At 39.4% G+C, this 20,652-nt stretch overlaps 1 protein-coding gene across 1 annotated transcript in view; it reads right to left on the bottom strand.

The window, feature by feature from the left end:
* The window catches only part of smc3 (structural maintenance of chromosomes 3), a 30,652-nt gene that overhangs the window by 5,979 nt on the left and 4,021 nt on the right, over window positions 1-20,652 (bottom strand). The window contains exons 9-24 of the mRNA XM_053330655.1: window positions 19,887-20,062; window positions 19,277-19,357; window positions 18,589-18,753; window positions 16,873-16,994; window positions 16,278-16,491; window positions 15,856-15,959; window positions 14,637-14,736; window positions 13,382-13,542; window positions 12,975-13,116; window positions 12,622-12,772; window positions 11,465-11,616; window positions 8,923-9,075; window positions 8,622-8,780; window positions 6,623-6,730; window positions 5,290-5,398; window positions 3,346-3,593 (exon numbers count right to left, since the gene is read on the bottom strand). Of these exons, the coding sequence (XP_053186630.1) occupies window positions 3,346-3,593; window positions 5,290-5,398; window positions 6,623-6,730; window positions 8,622-8,780; window positions 8,923-9,075; window positions 11,465-11,616; window positions 12,622-12,772; window positions 12,975-13,116; window positions 13,382-13,542; window positions 14,637-14,736; window positions 15,856-15,959; window positions 16,278-16,491; window positions 16,873-16,994; window positions 18,589-18,753; window positions 19,277-19,357; window positions 19,887-20,062 (2,345 nt within the window). The remainder of the gene's footprint in view (window positions 1-3,345; window positions 3,594-5,289; window positions 5,399-6,622; window positions 6,731-8,621; window positions 8,781-8,922; window positions 9,076-11,464; window positions 11,617-12,621; window positions 12,773-12,974; window positions 13,117-13,381; window positions 13,543-14,636; window positions 14,737-15,855; window positions 15,960-16,277; window positions 16,492-16,872; window positions 16,995-18,588; window positions 18,754-19,276; window positions 19,358-19,886; window positions 20,063-20,652) is intronic.

Here is a 20,652-nt window from a genome sequence, read left to right as displayed (position 1 = left end):
ATCAAGATGATCGTATTGCCCCGCTTTCGCCATCTTTTCCAATCCATTCCATGTTTTATTGTGCAACTACAAGCAGTTAGACTCGATTATTATACCTTTCATTTGGGGCTATAAAACAGTTAGAATCTCTAAAAAAACACCTATCAAAACCAAAGGATATGGGAGGTTTCACTTTACCGAATTTTAAGTTGTATTATTGGGCTGCACACTTATCTATTCTCGCATGGTGGAAGAAGGGCCCTCTTTCTGAGGCAGACTCCTGCCCTGCATGGTTGTGTACGGAATGAATGCTTGGGAAAAAAAACTTCATTATCCACTCTTCGTAACAGTCCCACTGCTGTTAAAAAGGCATGCTTTAATAATAGTTTTGTAATTGGCAACACCATAAGAATCCGGAAACAGATAAAACATTACATCGAGGCTCCAAAAACCTACTTGGACACCCCAATATGTGAAAAACTTTTTTTTTTTTTTTTTACCAGGTCTGACTGATAATGTTTTCCTCACATAGGTTCCTTTCAACATAGATAAACAAATTTGACCCTGCTGCTAAAGGGGCTGTTTCGTTCTTTTGCCAGATCCTGCACAACAATACTTCATTGAACACAGCGAGTCTTAGACAGGCATGGACAGATGAGCTGAATGCAGAACTGGGAGATGAAGTGGGATGAATGTTCATCATATACATTAAGGCTGCTCAATTAATCGAAATTTGATCGTGATTATGATTTAGGGGCCATACGATCTCAAAACTAATAACGATTTTTAATAATGAGATAGCACTCAATAACAAAAGGTTTTATTTTGAAAAGCTTAGACCAGAAGCCACCGGAAGCCGCTGCAGCTCCGTCAGTTTGACAGAAGCTGAAACACACGGCGAAATGTTTTAACTGTAAGTAAAAGTGCAGTTTCTAGCCTGCGTCAGACAATGCTGAGTTTATTGACTAATTATTAAAAACCTGGATGTGATGTGTGAACTATCGTCATCTTAATCGGCCAGCACTAATATCTCTGCACATTTTCTGCTGTGTGTTGCATTAAGCAGCAGATAAAAGGCTGCTGCTTGGAGAGAAAATGTATTAAGCCGAATGGACAAGAAATGTATTAAAAAAAACGTTTTAATAATCGTGATTTCAATTTTGACCCAAATAATTGTGATTATGATTTTTTCCATAATCGATCAACCTTAACACACATGATTGCGCTGTGAATGTTAGGCATTGCCTTATACAGTTTAAGACATTATGTAGGCTCTATTATTCTAGAGAAAAACTGCACAGTTTTTTTCCTGATATTTCACCCGTTTGCTACAGATGTAAGTCCATGACTTGTAACTTAGCACATTCGTTTTGCTTATGCAGTAGATTGTATTCATACTGGAAAAGTATTTTGCATTGCTTCTCTATGGCTTATGGGAAATGTTGGGAGCCTAATCCATTTGTAGCCATTCTTGGGGAAACTACCCCTTTGTCTTTCGCCATAAATATGAGAAAAAGGCTATCCTATTTGGAACTGTGATTGCGAAGAAGTTAATCCTCCGGGCATGGAGGTTGGACATTACACCCATGTACGATCTGTGGGTGGGAGAAATGATAAATATGCTTCACCTGGAGAGACTGAGACTTTATAATGAAGACAAGGGAGACACGTTTGATAAGATGTGGGACCCGGTACTGCCACTGTTTCAAAGAAAGGACTAATGTGTCGATCACTGGGAAACACCTTGCTGTGCGTATCTCTCATTTTACTCTTCACTTTGTATATTTCTTTTATTTGTATGTTAATTTTATTGTCATGACTGTGGCTCCTGTTAATATTATTATTATTTCTTACTTATGATGTGCTGATCCTGTTCATGTGTTTTGTTTTATTTGTTAGTTTTGGGGTGGGGGGAGGGAGGGTCTTTTTTCTATTATCTTTGTCCTGTGTTCTTGTTTCATTCTGAAAAACAGTGAACATATATATATTTTTAAAAACTTCACCTTTCAGCTGTAACAGAATAAGTAAAGCTGCTCTAATCTAATTTTGTCATTTTAACCAGCACCAATTGGAAATGAGAAACAAGCTACCTGAGTGTTTTCTATTGCCCTTTGCTCCCCAGAAAGAATGAGGAAAGATGCTATGCTTGACTAGAGATTCACCAGCACAGGGGTTTAATGACTCCAGGTAGACGTTATCGTTTATATCGATATTATTTATTCACACTCTTTATGGAGTAAAGTAGTACGACAGTAAGAGGCTACAGGACGCTGTTGTGTTAGCTGTGGTCGAACGAGGTACAGAGTGAATGTAGTGAGGGAGCTCTGACAGTAAGAAAGCCGGTGCACCAGACCAATAAAAAGTTATTTTCTGATTGTTTCACAGCGGTTACGTTCAACAGCAGAAATAAACTTCCCCACACACGTTCACTCGACCCTGCAGTTCAGCCTAAAACCTACGAATCTGAAATGCTGGCGTGCTATTTAAAAGCACATGGCAGCAACATTATGCTGGTTTTGGTTGGTTCAGTGTAAAAAATCGAAGACTTAATGCAAGATCTTCCTTATGGCTATGATGATGATGATGATCTCTGTGTTAAAGAGCTATATGTTTCACCTCAGTGTATGCTACACACACAGAGACAGTGAACCTGGTGAAAACTGGACAAGTACACTTGTTATGTTACTGTAAGTACAATAAAAGCCAGAGTAAAAAACCAAGAAGTAGTAGAAGTAATTTAATTTAATCCACTATTATTCAATTAAAATGTGTGGCCACTAAACTATAACGCTTTGGGGGAAACCCTAATTACTTTATGGAAAAAAAAAAAAAAAAAAAAAAAAAAAAAAAAAAAAAATATATATATATATATATATATATATATATATATATATATATATATATATATATATATATATATAGTATATCGCCATTCAACTAAAAAATATCAAGACATGACTCCAAATATCTTGCTCATCAGGAATGAGATCCAAAATGGGATGAACTATCAGAAAAAAATCTCTTCATCAGACAAGTTAACGTCAGCAACTAGCTGGTGAACACATAAGCTGCCAAGACTAGAACTGTTGCTCTGTAACTGCTAGATGTATAAAATAGGCAACTGTTCAAAAGAACGTGTACCCCACAACAACTTTATAAAAGCTGATAATAGAGTTGTATTTAAACTGCTGCCCCCAAGTGTTCACAAACAGATAAAATGATGAATCAAAGGTCAACAGTATGAGGTGGCTATTGTAACATATAGAAATCAAAATACAACACCTGTCAGGGATGCTAATGGCAGCTAGTAGAGAATGAAACTTAAATATCACAAATATAAACATGAATATATGAGGCTTTGTGTACCTGTTTGAGTGTGAGGGTCTGGTACTTCTCAAATGCCTCCTGAGGCAGTGAGCCCAACTCTCTGATCTTCTTCATACACTCCTCCTTCTTCTTGAGCAGCATGCCCTGCCTGTTGGTCATTTTCTCCAGCTCCTTAGTGTCGTGGTTGATGGCGTCATTCTGCTCCTTTTCGATGTTCTTCCAGCGCTCCATGCTCTTTATGTGGTCCTTGATCTCCGCCTCTGTCTTGTCAATCATAGAATCCAGATCTGGGGATAGACATGAGAGACGTAAGGGTGATGCATTAGAGGTGAAGGATTTCAAACCAAATGAGACATTATTGCAATATAATGTGGCTTATTCCCTGGTTCAGAAAAAGCCCAACACTGTCACAGGCTGGATTCTCTGGTTTTAAAAGTTACAGAAATAAACTTTTCCCGAGTAGAAAAAAACCAGCCAGCACTCTTTATAAAAAGGTGTGAGTTTCATCTTCACTGAGGAACCATAATTACTCCTTCAACAAAAACCTACAAATACAGAGGCTATTTCTCCCACTTAGTGAAGAGAGAGAGACACAAGAAAATCTGATTAACTTCATAATCATAAATGGAAAAAGTGACATGCAAAGAGTTTCCGACAAAGGATTAAATATAATATCCACTTAAGAAGAAGCTCATGCTGTGAATATGTCATTAATAAGTTAGTGAGAATGATCAAATATGAATCCATGCAAATTAATTCTATTCAGGGACAAGTGCTTGCTGACAACTGCATTCATCCTCATCTGAGTCACAGCACCACAAGAACATTTATACAACTGTGCGTCCCGGCTGTTTGTAGAAGAACATATTATCCAAACTGTGAGTCAAACACATCACACCAATTCCCACCATCTGCTGGACATACCAACGAAAAGACGTAGTCTGCAGTTTGTCAATTTAGATTACCAAGTTTTATAGGACATTATCATTATTGTGATCATTAAAGCTGCAGTTAGTAAGTCTTATAAAAGTAACTTTTTGTCATATTTGCTAAGACTGTCACTGTGTAAAGACAGCATTACATGAAACTAGTAATCTGTAAAAAAAACAAAAAAAAACAAAAACAGGCTCATTTAGCCCCACCTACTGCTCCTACTGCAAATTGACAGAATCCACCGCGACCGGACAAAAAGCCAAATCAGAGCCAGGATTGTGTCTGATGGAGTGTCTGACAGCTGTCAATCACTGGTCACGCACAAAGCCCCCTCCCCCTTCCTCCTCAGCTCGGTCAAGCTCATATCTCCGAGAGCGGCTTCAGGAGCGTAGAGAAAGTAATGGCGCAGCAACAACCACCACGTGCACGTGGTTGCGTGTCGTTGCGCGCATGTCAGCCTCCTCTGGGGGAGTGACTTTGGAGGTAGGGCAGGAGTGCAGCGGAGAGGGAGGGGGAAGGATCTGAAAGTTGTACTTCTTCAAAATTTGATGCTAAGTCCTCTCTCTCCTCAAAGTTACCATCTGCAGCTTTAATCATTAAGCTTTGATTTGTTAGTTTCCTGAAAAGGCTACTGTACAATATGGTATTATGACATCGATCATTACATTTGCCTCTGTTTAACACATTTAGATATTTCTCTTCATGTTTTGTTTTTTCTGGCCTTTATGTAAATACTATAACTAAATTACTGAGCTGACCTTGTACTCATATTGCCAAAGATGATTGTAGTGCATTATTGGTAGAATGCAGACAGATGTGTGAAAGCTGAAAAAGCAACTAACACATATTATATTCAATCAGAGCTAGATTGTTCCAGAGTATAAATAAACAACTCCAAATATGTTGTTTCAACTGTTTGATTTTTTTGCATTTAACTGAGGCAAACTAGAACCTACCACCAACCATGAAAGTGTGTGTGTGTGTGTGTGTGTTGTTTCTAAACTTTATCTCACTACCTCCTATCTGTTTAGTCTTTAGCACAGTGCGTACCTTCTGATCGAGACAAAGTATCTTTGACACGTTTGTTGATGCCGTCCAGCTCAGATGTTGTGGCTGTGAGCACTGTGCCTCCTTCAGTCTCTCGCAGCTCGTTTAGCTCCTGTGTTAATGCAAATTAGGTCACATCAAAAAAAAAAGAGGGTCATGCAAATGCAAACACCCCCACTAGAACATGCATGAATCAAACAGCAACAGTACAGTGTCAACACATTACAATGTTTTCTTCATTGAATCAATTTGTTTGAAAATTCAAACAAAGCACTTGATTGCAGTTCTGCATAATTATTGCAGCTCATTATAATATATAATATATATATATATATATATATATATTATATTAGTGTTGTCACGATACCAAAATGAATACCCACAATACTATACCAGGCCAAGTATCACGGTTCCGGGTAGTATCACGATTTTTTTTTTTTTTTATGAACATGCAATATATTTACAGAAGTTAGAATTACTTAATATTGGTTGGTGCATGATAAACATACATTTAATGCATTGCATTGTAACTCTACTGGTTAAGTAAAAAATAATTGCAGTGTACATAAAAAAAATACTTGTGGACCAGAATAATCAGCACAGTCCCAACTATAGACAACATAAACTTGAATTAATTACGCCGAACCATCGCTTTAAATGCAACAAAGTCCGCTAAAATCATGTTTAAACAGACGTGTACAGTATTAGCGTCTCTACATCTCTCCTCTGCCATCCAGAGTGACTCGTCAACCCACAGCCTGTCAGCCAGGACGCTCTGTGCTGCGAAGCACTTCTGCTGCTGCACAGAGTGCTGTTCGCTTATTTATCAAAGTTTATGAATATTGAACGTGTTGCAAGTCCAAATTTCCCCTCTCCCCAGCCATCGCTCTCTGTTGTTGGCAAGCTGCATGCATTAACGCGTTTACTTTGACAAAAGCGCTTTGGAGTTTGGCCGCGGGAGTATTTGTTTTTATTTGAACAACCAGTTCCGTTACTGAAGCTCTGCTATCATGACGCTCAGGTCTGCTGCTTCTGCCATGACTGTCTGTGTTTTGTGAGTGACTGCAGCTGCAGAGATGAGATGTGGCGCGAGCACCACTGCGCAGTAGCACGGGACAATGCAGCTGTGCTCACAAGCCAGATTTGTTTATACAGAAACTATGGGTCCCACTGGCACCGTGTTCAATGGTAGTACCGTTGTGTACAAATTATAGTATAGTAGGCACCGTGATGTTTTGGCACCGCGGTATACCGTGGGTACCGGGTAGACCGTGCAACACTAATATATATGTATATTTATACACCTATTTCTAGGGAGTTTATAGGGACAGCGTACCTGCTCCACTTGGTCAAGACGTTTCCGCAAGTTCTCATTGAGATATGTCTCCACTCTGGTCATGATCCCCTCCAACTTGATCCTCTCATTCAGCAGCTGTCTGTTGTCCTGTGGGTGGACGGGGGGGGGGTCAACACAAAACATGTTGTTATGTAACACACTAGTGCATTTTACAGCTACTATTTATTCTCAAGAGTGAAGAACCTGCCACACATAATGATGATGGCAGAGTGATAGAGAATTCCAAAAGTGAGTAACAGAATATTTCAAACAAAATTTTGAATAATGTTTCTCCAACAAGACATTTGGACTGCCCTTGTTTGACCATAAACTTCTTGTGCTCTACACTGAACAAAACAGACGCTAAGAATTCTGATTACTTTGATTAATATCTGACATATCTGTAATTATTCACTGTAAAACTGTCTTTTCCCAAACACAGTACACAACCCCCCCTCGTGTGTATATTCAATTATGACAAGACAAATGGCACAATAACAATAAGACCCTGTTTACACCTGGTATTAACTTGCATCTTGAGTGCTCTGATCACAAGTGGACAGCTATAAGTACGTCACTTCACACCTGTGATTACAATACATCTCCACGTGCGTCACAAGTGACCACTTATGATCGGATCTCACCTCCCCGCTCTATGTGTAAATAAATACGTGAATCATTTCTGTTTGCAAGGACCAAATGCACTGTTGTTTTTAATAGGCAAGAGGCAGCAATGCACTTCCTGCGCCTAATCTGCCAGATGTTAATAGAAGTTTGCAAGGACCTTGACGTGGACAAAATCAAAACTCTTTGACACAAATGGAAATCAGTGTGTACTCCGTCCACAATAATACATTTTTTAGATTTACATTTAGAAATCCCCAGACGATCAGCGGGTGGGAAGATCTATGATGTTGTGGTATTGCGAGACTATATTCACACCTGCCCTTCAACCTGTTCACTTGTGGTCGGATCACCTGACACACATTTTAATGCCAGGTGTGAAGAGGGCCCAACTCATAATTACAAGACAAAGTGTTATGTGTCAAGCAATATAATTCAACAACTGCCAACACTGCAGAACCATACATGAAATGCTCCATGTTGTAGGGGCGGAGTTGTTACACAACCATAGCGGGAATAGCTGAGAGTTCACTGAGGTGAGAGCTGAGAGCAGCTGGCAGTGAAAGAAAAAGCGGGGGCAACGCTGGATCACAGAAACATCCCACACACAGCTGCTGCCTGCTACTTTCACCTCAGTCAGGTTATTTGAATACACTAGCAGGATGGGGGGGGGGGGGGGGGTGTTCTAAAAGGTTCAATCTGTGGGGTCTGAGACACTATGTACGATAAAAGAAGGAGCAAACATTGAACATTATATTCTATCATCCCTACACAATACTGTAATGTCATGCAGCTAAATTGGATTTTGTTGTTTGATTAAGTCACAGACTGAATGTTTATTGGCTGCTGTTGATCTTTGTCATTTCAGCCAGTGGTCACTCACTTAAAAACGGTCTAAAGGTTATCCTCTACAATTACATGCACCTTCATGATGTGCCATTTGAACAAACCTTGAGGGAAAGAAGTGACCTTAAGGGAAAATTCACAATGAAATTTGTGGTTAATTAAGCTCAATTATGGCTCTGACAAACTTCAGTTTAATTTGAAGTGTCAAATCTGCATGCTGTGGTTTTAATGCGCAAAATTACAGACAAGACACTTTGGTTATATAAATAAGTTATAAATAAGTCAACACTTGGTCTCAGCCATATTCAAAATATCTAACACAGAATAACTGGTAGCTGAATCGGGCAGTGGCAACATTGAAAGTAAATGATATCACTTTTGAATCTTGTAGTGCTTCTCCTCAATAAAGAAACTGGACAATAAAAAAACACTTATAATGCAGCAGCTTATATTGATCAGTTATTATACACTGTGCCACAGATCCTGAGTTTAACAGACAGATCGTATGTCTGTTCCTTGTCGTCCTGACCTGCTGGAGCTGACGGATCTCATCATTGAGGTCGTCGACACGCCTCTGGTCCTCCAGGCTGAGCTGAGAGAGCAGATCTGTACCAAGCTCAGCCTTCAGTGACTCCCTGGTGGACTCCATGGCATGAAGACTGGCCTCCAGACTTTGGAGACTGCGTTGCTGGAGAGGAAGAAGAGGGAGAAAAGACAGACGTCAGTGGACAGCACAGGGAGGCTGCGCACTGGAAACAAGCTGAACATAAATATTAGAAAACGCCTCAAGTACAAATAAGGATATTATGGCATCAGCAGCACATGATCACCTTGGGCATGAATGTCTTCTCCGACTGCTGCCTCTTCTCCTTCAGCATCTTCATCTCTGAGAGAATACTGTCTCGGGATGCCTTAAACTTCCTCTGTTGTGTCTCAATCTGCTGCATCTGGTTCATCAGTTGGTCAATCTCATTGTTAATACGTGGAGGCAGCCATTAAGGAAACCTAATGAAATCAGTGTCTACAGGCTACAGCTGCCCTGAACACCTCTGCACAACATTTACCTTATGCAAGTCTTTTATAGCTGAAATTGTGCATACTCTAATTCAAGCCAAGTATAAACTACAACAAAATAGCATTATAAACAAATGTACGACAACAGAAAAGACAGAGATTAGCCTTTGTTGCGGCTCTTCTTGTTAACAAATACAAAATCTGTAGAGAGCTTGTGGACTTTTTTGTTAAAGGTGAAAACAAAAGGGCTTCAATAATACGACTGGGTTTCCAGGGCAAGTCTGTGTCATCACTGATATCAAAGCAGAGGATTAAGGAGGGTTGCACATACTCTTCATTAAGCTAATTTAACAGACGGTTTATTGATCCTCAGGGACTGCAGCTCTCCTTTGGCCCTTTGAGGTTTAACAAGACTCAATAAACACTGAGGCAAATCAATCTGCTGGTGGTTTTATCGATTTAGAAAGGGCCACTGAAAGTCAGGGGACTACCCTGATTCAAGACCATCTGATCATTGTCTTGAATGGGAGCAGCTGACATCTGGTCCCCCTTTCCCTGAATTAAATGACTTTTTTTTTTTTAAAAAGAGAGAAACATAATCTCTGTGATGATCACTTTAACACCTATGAATAAAATTTAAACAGACGCATTACACATAAAGTCGGTAAGAGTTGTAGCAGTTATGATGATTAATCACAGCACAAGTGCACTTATTGCATGACCTCAATACTTCCACTGCAATGTGGTGCTGGTGGCAAAATCGAGTTAGCAACTTAAAATAGAAGGAATGGATTGAGGTGCATCAGCGTAATCTTATGCTTATTGACAAAAGAAAGGTGGAGAGTGAAAAACAAGAGGCTTTTAAATAATTGATCTGTTCTGTGACTCACTGCTGCAGGAGTGAAGGACGAGCGCAGTGTCATCGACTCAGTCATCCATTCCCCCTGCCTATTCACACATGTATGTAATCACCAGGTGCGCGTATTCACCCGCACACACATTACCGGCTTGGAGTGTGAAGTAACACACAATCAAACAGGTATGCAAACACATAGTTGATCATACCTAGGCGGAAGTGACCATATCTATAAATATGCAGTACATGCAAGACCAAATCCTCTCTCCAGCTCTGACAGCAGTGAGTCATGGCTCTTTCCAACATGACCTGACATCCTCTAATCCTTCTTGACCTGCTAACACCCTCTCATAGCATCCGAGTGAGCCTGCTGCTGGCTTTGAGGTAGCTATATACTCCTGATGTGTTTAATCCTTCTCTAAAATACAGACCCAGCCACATGATATCACCCTGTAATTGTGTGAGGGGGTTGTCACAAATACAGCTCCTAGATAGAGGAAATGCTACTATATAGTACAGGGTGGTGTGTAGATTAAAACATATTTCTTCTGACAGAAGAGGACAGTCTGAAGGTTTTCTTGGTTCTAAAACAATTGCTTTCTTATTTACCTACCGTTTGGTATTCATGTGTGACTCAACCCATTTTGTTATAATCAATACATATCCCCATTTGTGACCTTTGCTCCGTTCATTATACCGTGACTCAGACTTCTCAGTGCAAAACTTAGGGGAGGAATACAAATGTAATTTTTTTGCTTGTTGTCTGAAATCTATAAAAAGAAGATCTAAAAAGGTGTTTATTGTCTGCACGAAATGAGAACATATTTCCCTGGGACAAAATCAACATTTGAATCCAGTATTTCCACAGACATTGCTTACCTTTTCAGCGACAGCACTACAAACAGCTGAGTATTGAGCTGCACAGTGGGCAGTCTGTATAATACTGAATTTAAACGTTGGTTGCACTTTGGTCAAGATGTTCTCATCGCAGGGATGATTTGCTGGATAACACGTAAAAAAATTACATTTTTATAGCCCTCCTTAGGTTTGCCCTAAGAAGTAAATGTGAGCAACATACAGAGCACTGAATTTACAAATAGGAATAATAAAGATGTTGACTTCAATAGGTAAAAAAATCTGTCCCTTATGAAGTGGTAGTTTGGGGAAGTTTTTCAAGAATCTACATGACTCTCTTCAGAGTAAACCACGGCCGTAAACTAAGCCAAAAATAACTAACTAACTAACTAAATAAAGGCTGAGTAAGATCTTTCCAATCCACATTGAAATATTAACAGATTGTCTAAAAACCTGTAGAGCTCTGCAGCACAGCTCTCCATATAGCCACTTGCCTAAACTCTGATATAAATCTCACATTTAAAAAGGATTTCAATTACATGCTCTGCCTTCCCAATGGAGAGCATGTGGAGACAACATTTTCCTGTAGCCATAGATGACTAAACATGATCTTCAACAAACCCATTATACAGCATTATTAGGATATGCTCAATGTTTCTGCGCAGATTCTCATTGAGTTTGGCCTCCAGTTCACCCAGCTCCTCCTCAGCTTTCCTCATGTCCTTCTGCAGCTCCAGACGAGACTTTCTGGTATCGTAATAACCTCCTGTCAGAGCTCCACGGTGGCTCACCTGGTCACCTACAAGGTCACAACACGATGTACCGTATATAAGAAATAAAAGGCCACGACAGGACTGTCATTACATTCAGTCCTAAAAATAAATCCCTGCTACATTAAAAAAAAGTTCAGTGTTGCTGAGGCAAGTAATACCAAACCTTACTCTGAAAATACAAATAACAGATATCCTTTCATAAATATGAACAGATGTTGACTGATTAACTCTGCTCATTGTTCTGTGACAAGGACTGGAACTCCTCTCCTCTGCTGCTCATTATATTTATTAGGGGTGTCACGATCTCGATTGTAAATCGAATATAGATCGAAATTATGTCACGGTCTAGACCTTTGAAATCAAAGGAGGAATTGAGGATGTAGCCACACCCCCAAAGTCACGTCCTACAGGCGGGTCAAGAGGGAAAAAAACACACACGTGTTCCGGGAGATTGTATATAATTTGCGGGTATGTGGGAGAGTTGGGATGTCTGCACTAAAGCAATAACTAGCGCTATAGGGGTATTTGTAGCACCAGAGATGCTACTGTTAGGATACAGTTAGAACACTGTTAGGACAGTTAACACACTTAATTGTTCAGGGATGGCTATGGACATCACTGCTTTAATTTAGTTTTCGTTTTATTATGAACTTGAATATCATCTAATATGAAGAGTGCACACTGCAGTTACAAAATGGCCACTAGATGATTCTTTTGTTTACAGTAAGTTTACAATTGACTACTGAAACAAGTGTTGGTTCCATTATATTGCTAATAAATTATTTAATTTTGACAGTAAGGCCTTAGTGTGGTACATAGCAAACAACTGACGGAGATTATATCACTCATTAGTCTAGAAATGGCATCTGTGCTAAAAGGACCCAAAAAAAGGCTTGAGAATCGAATCGAATCGTGACCTTAAAATCGAATTAAATTAGAATCGAGGCTTTGGAGAATTGTGACACCCCTAATATTTAATCATTTATTGGCAGTTGTATATATACTATAGTGTGTATTTCAGGTGAGCATACCCTCCAAGGTTATACAGTCCATGGTGAAAGCTCTGGCCAGCTGGGTGGAAACCTCCATGCTACGACAAATCAGGGTCTTCCCAAACACATGCTTGAAGGCTTTGTCGAAGTTGGTGCTGTAGCGCAACTTGCTGATCATGGGAATGGCGTCCTGGGGGGGTGAAAACAGGTTGGAATGAACATAAAAGCAAAAAGTAGCTGTAGTTGTGATGAGGAAAGGTTTGCGTTGTTGTAATTCATCTGAATGTTGCATCAAAGGCTTGATGTAAGAAAGCACCTGTCAATTAGTAAATGCAGAGAATTTTTGTACCTTTTGAACTATGCAAAATACATTATGTACACAAAGTCCTTACATTGGTCTCAGGGTAGGCGGTGTCCCTGACGTCTAGCTTGGTGAGAGGGAGGAATGTGACTTCTCCAGGAAGGTTCATTTTATTGAACTCCATTAGTATTTTGGTGCTGACTTCATCAGTCTCCACAATGTGGTAAAAGAGTCTGAAAAATAAAGAATGGATGGGTTTAACACAGTGTTGTATAATCTGTTGATACTGTTTGTGCACTTTTATTGCTTTACATGTTTTTTTATTGCTTCTAATGCCTCCATTTAAATGAAGGTTGAAACAGGTCACCTATGTGTGAGCGTGTAGCATGTGAGCAGTGAAGGTAAAAGCCACTGTTGTTTTTTCTACTTTTGGTGCAAAGTGTTCACACCTGCCACAAATGTTTGTAAGTTATTGAAAACAATGGAAAAAAACCTGACCTGGTACCAGCAGTCACCTCCACGCAGGTGTAAAAGGCGGGCTCGCACTCAAAGTTATTCATGACGATGCCGTGATAACCATTGATGACATGCTGGTTGATGCCCTTCCTACGGAAATGCTCAAGGACTTTGTTGATGCTGTCGATACCATTCAGAATGGCCTGGAGGAAGAGGACGAATATTGAGCACTTTATTTATAAAGTAAAAAGCACCTATTATTGCTCTTATTTAATTAGGATTGGAAAATAACTGACATGTATATATTCTATAAGTATAAGTATATATTCTGATACATCTTTGATATATCACTTTTAAATGAAATTACAACTGTGTAAATCTAAAAAATGCACTAAAAGCACTTTATCAACTATTATAACTGTTTAATAATGTTATTCAGATTTTTTCTCTCACAAAAACAGACATGACTTCCTCTCAAGCAGGGCACTGCTGTAAGAGCAGGAAAATGTTTTTCCATTAAGTGTATAGACAAATGCAAAGATGTCTTTATTTTGTCAATATTGTGCAACACTATACACTGTGCACAATTAATTTAAAATATGAAATAGGACAGACAGTCCATCAAAGGCTGGAGACAGGATGAGTCAGACGGGACCAATGAAAGAAAAATAAATGCAGGACATTTGTCCATGAAACCACAGACAGCATCCTTTCATCTCAGCAGAAATTATTCAGAAGTGATATTTGATTGATGCATCTGCACAGAAGAAACGACTGGCAGTGACTGGATGGGTCAGTGAGGAGTGAGTCATATGTAAATTTAGCCAGCTATGATAAGGTGCCAGTAGCGAGGCAGATGAATGATTCCATTTGATATACCTATCCTAACAACAGGCTGAGTCACAAAGTGAGTCTTTCACAGTATTCAGGTGGGCTCAGAGAGAGTGAGGCACTTTTTCACTTGGGAGTTTAATTTATCTTCACTTGCCCATTTCCCCTCCATTAGTACTTCAACAAGTTAAGTGCATGTGTGAAGGTTTTATAGACATGTGGCATGACAGGCAATCTCTGCTTCTGAGTGCCATCCAGAAAAAAGGGTGGAGAGTGTGTATTATGTTAGCAAGCTAATAAAAGGATTAACGAGATACCAGTAATTTATCACAGCTTTCAACCATCATCATTTACATGTCTGTGCATAAAGACAAGTGCAGCACTTGTGTCCAGACGGAAGTGTTAGGTATCCCGTAGTTCTGTTATACAAGTCAATAATTATGCAATCATGCACAGAGACACAGACCTTGCCGGTGGCCGCTCGAAGGAGCTGCTGTTTCTTTTCCAGGTCCTCTCGTTTGGCTGCCAGGGCCTGCTGTTCTGCGTTCTCCTCACGCCACAGGTAGCTGGACAGACATGGACAGTCACACACTGTTACACTTATGTCACCAGAAATACAAAAAGTCAATTGCAGCCATGATACTGATGACAGGAGTCAGTCAGTGATTTTAAAAAAGAAAATTCTGACAGATAGAGGGGAACTGTAATAACATAATGTAAATAATGAATGAATAAACACAAACAAAAAAGAAAACTATGAAAATCTCAGGTTGGTTTTAAATTGAATTTGCACATCTTTTGAAGTCTTTTTAGTTTTTAACCAATATTGAGACAGCTTTTATCCTCATAAATACTTTTCTCATAAATTCTTATTAAATATTCAGATTCAAATAATTGAAACAGTTCCCCTCTTGTTTCAATTAGGAAATTGTCCTAATTTTAGATCATACATTACCAACAGCATGTGGCATCTACATGTTGTGTTCCATCTATTAAAGCTGTCTCCACGCTGCTTTTTCACCCACTACACCCAAACAATGGATGACAGAGGAGGGTGCAGACAAGCGTGTTAACTTATTCATAAAAATAATTTCATTCCGTTTTATTGAATGATAATCAGTGTTTTTTATTGAATTTAGAGGAATTCAGTTTGGGTTTTTTTTTTTAAAGAAAAAGATTACAACCTCTTGTTTCAATCTTAAAAATAAGTGCCTTGAGTATGTAACTTAAAATTATACTTGGAAAGAGCTGAATGGAAATGCTCCATATATGTCATGTTTTCAAGAAGCAGGGAAGCCTCTCTCTTGACTCTCATTTCATTATGAACTTGCTCCAGAATTCATCCAGACTAGTAGATGTTATAAAAGCAAAAAGTGTCTGGCAGCAGAAGCCTGAGGCATCCTCCTCCTCTGCATTATATAAATACACCTTGTTGTGTAAGTGGACATAGAAGGCCCACTGACATTCACAGCAGACGATACAGCAGTATGTCAATAAAGGTTGCCAGGCAAACACAGCATAATAACAAACTCAACCTTTCAGCTTAATACAAGATACCGGCATGAGTCGTGAGAATACATATAAATCAAGTGACACTATAGTATGTGGAGTTACTTAAAAAAATATAGTAAATAATAAAGATGTGATGTGAAATAGGAGGTTAGAGGCAAAGATAAGAGTCTTACTTTCTTTCGCTCTGCAGTTCATCTTTCCTGTTCTTCACCTCATAATACTTTTTGTCCAGCTCCTCAACACGGGTCTTGACCTCATTTAGATCTTGATCGAGTTTCTAAAGAGACAAGTTGAAAATGGGTCAGACACACTCACGGGTTAGATTAAACCAGCAAAAACCTTTTACAGCAACAAAGCAGTTTTTATGATCCACAACAACTGGATGTAATTTTGGAGGGGAAAAGAGAAGAGAATAACACTTACAAACAGCAGTGAAATCAATGAAAGTTATAGCTATAAAAAGTACCATTCTTAAACTGTAACTTCCTTTGAAACTGGTCTTAAAAATTAGTATTAAAACCAGCAACTAGCAAATAATCGAAATATAAACTGCACAATGGAGAAAAAGTGCTGTGGTATCGGTTCCTCCTCCTACATTGTACTGCTCCAGGTTCTTCTCCTTGTTGGTCTCAGTGTCTTCCAGGTCTTTGTGGATGGCTGCGATCTGCCTCTTTTTATCATTGATGGCTTGGTCCAGAGACTTCAGCTCCTTCTTGATCCACTTGTCCCTCTCTTCTTTGGAGGTGAACTGACTGCCGCGACCCTGCTTGGCGTACAGGTCTGTCCTCTCCTGTGTAGCCTGAGCCAGTCTGGAAGGAGATGGTACCACAGAAGGAGTTAAGACTTTGTAAACTAAACCACAAGTTCACACAGAAAGCCACATCAATGGGTCATTTTTTTCATATTCATTTCCTGATAAATTAGAAGTTGATCTTGTCAGCCAACAGTTATATTTTCATAATTTTGATGCATCTGTGTGCCTCAAAGGAACTCAGGGTCCCCTGTCTGCAATTCAGGATTCAAAAATATTTGTAGCACACCTGCACCAAAGTGCTTCAAAATAATCCATGAATATGCACCTCTTGATCTCTCACTATCAGAATGTATTCATAATGTAATGACTGACTCATCAAGTTAAGGCTGGTCACTAGCTGCTCGGGGTACCATAGCTGTGAGTGAGTCATCCCTACCTGGAGATGCCCCGCTCCTCTTTTTCCTTCACCATGTTGAATTTGGGCTCCGTCTCTTGTAGCTCCTTCTGCTTTTCCTCAATTTTCTCCAGCAGCTTCTGGCGCTCCTTCAGCAGGCGTTTCTGTAAGAGCAAAAAACAGGCAACTTTACAACAGCTCCCAAATGTAGAAGAGATAATGATGGTAAGAAAAGAAAAACAGAAAGTAAAGATTAAAGATCAAATAAATTAGGTCAAGTCAAGACTGAAGGTACTAAGGAGGACAACTGCTAAAAAGACTTTGATACAAAACTCACGATCCAAAGATATAGGCTGCTCTAATCACCTCAGTATGGTATTACCTATATACCCATATCTATACGCTACATTTGCTCATGCTATCTTATCTTACTCTAATTGACAGTGAAATGTAAACAGTTGAGTTCTCCCTTTTCATTCCATCAGTATCATGTTATTAACCAACCATTTAGAAAATCAATTCTGAACATTGAATTGATGAGGCGATAAAACTCAAACTTCTCATGTGAACAGATTTTTTCCCCCATGCCTAAAAATGAAGAAACATTTCCCTGTGTAGAGTGACCTATTATGAAAAATGCATGCCTCCTTTGTATAAAGATTTTGAAAATTAATTTTTAATCCTTCAATTGAACTTCATTAGTGAGGTGCATCATTACAGACACCAACAGGGATCACCAACTGCAGAGCCACCCACTGACCACTGGCAGTGAGCAGACATTTTGTCAGTCAAGGCCGCCTCAAATCTGATCAAAATCAGTACCATCAGCAGATAATGACGCACTTCTGTTTCCCTTGCTTTTCATTTTGCTCCAACAACTTTTGGCTGATGCTGTGCCAGTTTTAGCCAGGTGGGCTTAATCCAACCACCAGCCAGCATGCTGCCTGGGACCCATCATGGTCCTCAGACAGACTGAGCCAATAAAGCTGTTCTGTATGATTGTTCATACTCACACGTGCACACAAACACACACTGAACATGAGGCCATAAGGACCGTGAGCCATGCCAGCTCTATACACACCAATTCATGCCAGGAGTGATGTATAGTGGGACTGCTGGCAAGAGTCCGATATGCAGGCTGGTGCTGCCTCTATTTTGGTTTGTCATCCCAGTACTGGAGCAGAAAATAGTTTTACTTAAAAATTCAGCACCAAAACTGTTAACTACATTTGGCCATATTTCTTGTTTTTAAGGGGAGAGGAGACATTAGGATCTGTGCTTTTTGTTTAGTCAGTGAATCTACTGAGACAATCAAGAGAAAATTAGTGATGCTTTTGTAAATTAATTTGAGTCATTCATTCAAAAATAAACATTTGCTGTCAACAATTTTTGAATTTTCCTGACATTCTGTGTTTTTATATTTATGTAAACTGAATATGCCTGATTTTGTTCACTTTGTTCCCTTCGAGCTCTGGTAATTTGTTTTCTTTTATTTATTTTACTACAAAAACCATAACACTGAAAAAAAAATTCACCAACCAATGAGAGGCCATGAAGACTACCACATACTATTCTTGCAGAGATGCATGAAAAGTGAATGATTGTGGACATTTACCAATCTTTTAAACATGTATGAGCGGAGTGGGTGCAAAGACAAAAAGACTATCATCACTCTACATGCAGTGCTGTAGGGGAAGGGGGAATGTTGTTGGTGCAGTATCACGTGTGCAGAGTGACGCAGATGGGAGGCTTCCGTACCCTCTGTTCGCTGTTGCCTGCCAGCTCATCCTGCAGGTCCTTGGCCTTCAACTCGAGCTTGGTCCTCTGCTTGATCTGCTCCTGGCGCTCAGCTGACAACTGCTCTCTCTCCTCCTTCATGGCGGAGATCTTGGACTTCAGCTCCCGCACAACACGCTCCGTCTCCTATAGAATGAGAGCCAAAAGGAAGAAACAGGCCATGAGATTGAATTCAAACTTTAAGAGTTTACTTCCACGTCAGTAAATAAATGACTATCCATTTATTTACATTAAAATACACGAAATGTCAGAGCGGTTGGGAACATCAGCAGTCTAAAAATGTTTTAATGGTATTCATTTTCTACGCTCACTACAAAAAATATTGAAGATCATGATGACACATAAAGTTAATATCACTCAAGTAGTTTTGTATTCTATTTCTGTTATATCCTGCCTGACATTTTGTGATTCACAAATTATGCTTGTGTAGTGAGTACATTATAATCTCTCAGTGTGAGATATAAGAAAGAATAATCATATTTTTAAAAAGTACAAAATTCTACAGCATAAATGCAACATTTTACCATATTTTTTTACCGTATTTCAGTGTATATTATAGCAACTTGTTAAAAGGATCATGTATTTTTGTTGAATGTTCATTTTCATCCACCACTAATCACAGGTTTACATCCATGATGGATTACTTTACCTCTACTTTGTCTCGGGCATCTTGCTGAGCATCGCGCAGCTGTCTGGATTTGTCTCCACAGGTCTCTCTCTTGGAGGACAGCTAGAAAAAAAACACAAAACAAAACGCTCAGTTTTGAAGCTGTACATGACTGAAGTACCACTTAAATGCTTAGTGGACAGGCCACAGTGATTGGTAGATTGTTGCATTCAAGCATCTACCAAAACAAGGCAGACTCCTTTATTCTAACAAATTTTGAAATGCCTAAGTGTCTCACATTTTCATATATGTGCCATGTGTAATGCACATGGATTGTTGGCTTCCAGTTGAGCCAACCTGGCTTCATGATTGCTGCCATAGAGACAGTGCTAAAGTAAACAATCTCATAATGATGTTTTGACTTGGTTGCCTGGGTGCTGCCTGAATAATTCGTACTGGGTCTACACCCACACTTTCAATTGTAACTGTCATCTTCTTGGTTGATCAACTTTGTGTTTGTCAATCAATCTTTTTGCATATGACATCCCTCTCTCCTGGAGTTTCTGATTTGACAAGCTCACAGATCACTTGTGAAATGCTATATGCATAAATTGGGTCATACACAGTTCAGATCTTTGTGGGACTCTCTTACCTCATCCAGCTTGGCACGGGTTTCGTTCAGCTCCTGATTGTAGATGGTGTACTCCAGGGCTCTTCTCATCTTGTCCCACTTCTGGTACTGAGCCAACTCCTCCTTCTCATCCTCCAGGGTGTGCAGACGCTCTTCAATGTATTTCAACAGCTCATTGATCTTCTCCCTCTTCCCCTCTGCGATAGACACACAAGTTGTTGTTTTTGTAATGCAAACAAGTGATGGTTTAGTGGCTAATTCTGTTTGCTAGTACTGGAATTGTAAGTTTTTCACTATCATGTATAATGAATCCACCATTAAGACTTGTTTTAGATTACTGTTCCTCAATGGACACAGATGTATTTCCAGCATTATTTTCCAAATGAACAACCTTTTGTTACTGTGCAGTATAGTGTGTATTATTTAGTAGGCTTTACGCCTATCTGATCGGCTATATCGGATCGACTGATATTTCGCATTTCATGCAATTTGTGAGGTCGGCTGTAATGTCTTAATTCACCGGTCCGATCAATGTCATCATTTTGAAACTTTTTGCAACATGACACTTGTGACTTACTTGTGTTTTGTCGGTCTCATTTACTCCGAAAAAGTTCCACACCACCGTCATGTTTGTTTGAATCCGACAACTAGTTTTGAGCCCTGTCACGATGTGACGGACAATAAAGTTTTTTGAATCTTGAATCATTAGCTGTCGGATTCAAACAAACACGTGGGTGGTATGGGCAGACAGATAAAACACAAGCTATTTGCAATCTGTGCAACACTA

Source organism: Scomber japonicus, chromosome 2 (assembly GCF_027409825.1).
Source record: "Scomber japonicus isolate fScoJap1 chromosome 2, fScoJap1.pri, whole genome shotgun sequence".
NCBI lineage: Eukaryota > Metazoa > Chordata > Actinopteri > Scombriformes > Scombridae > Scomber > Scomber japonicus.
This window is presented reverse-complemented; position numbering and strand designations above follow the sequence as displayed.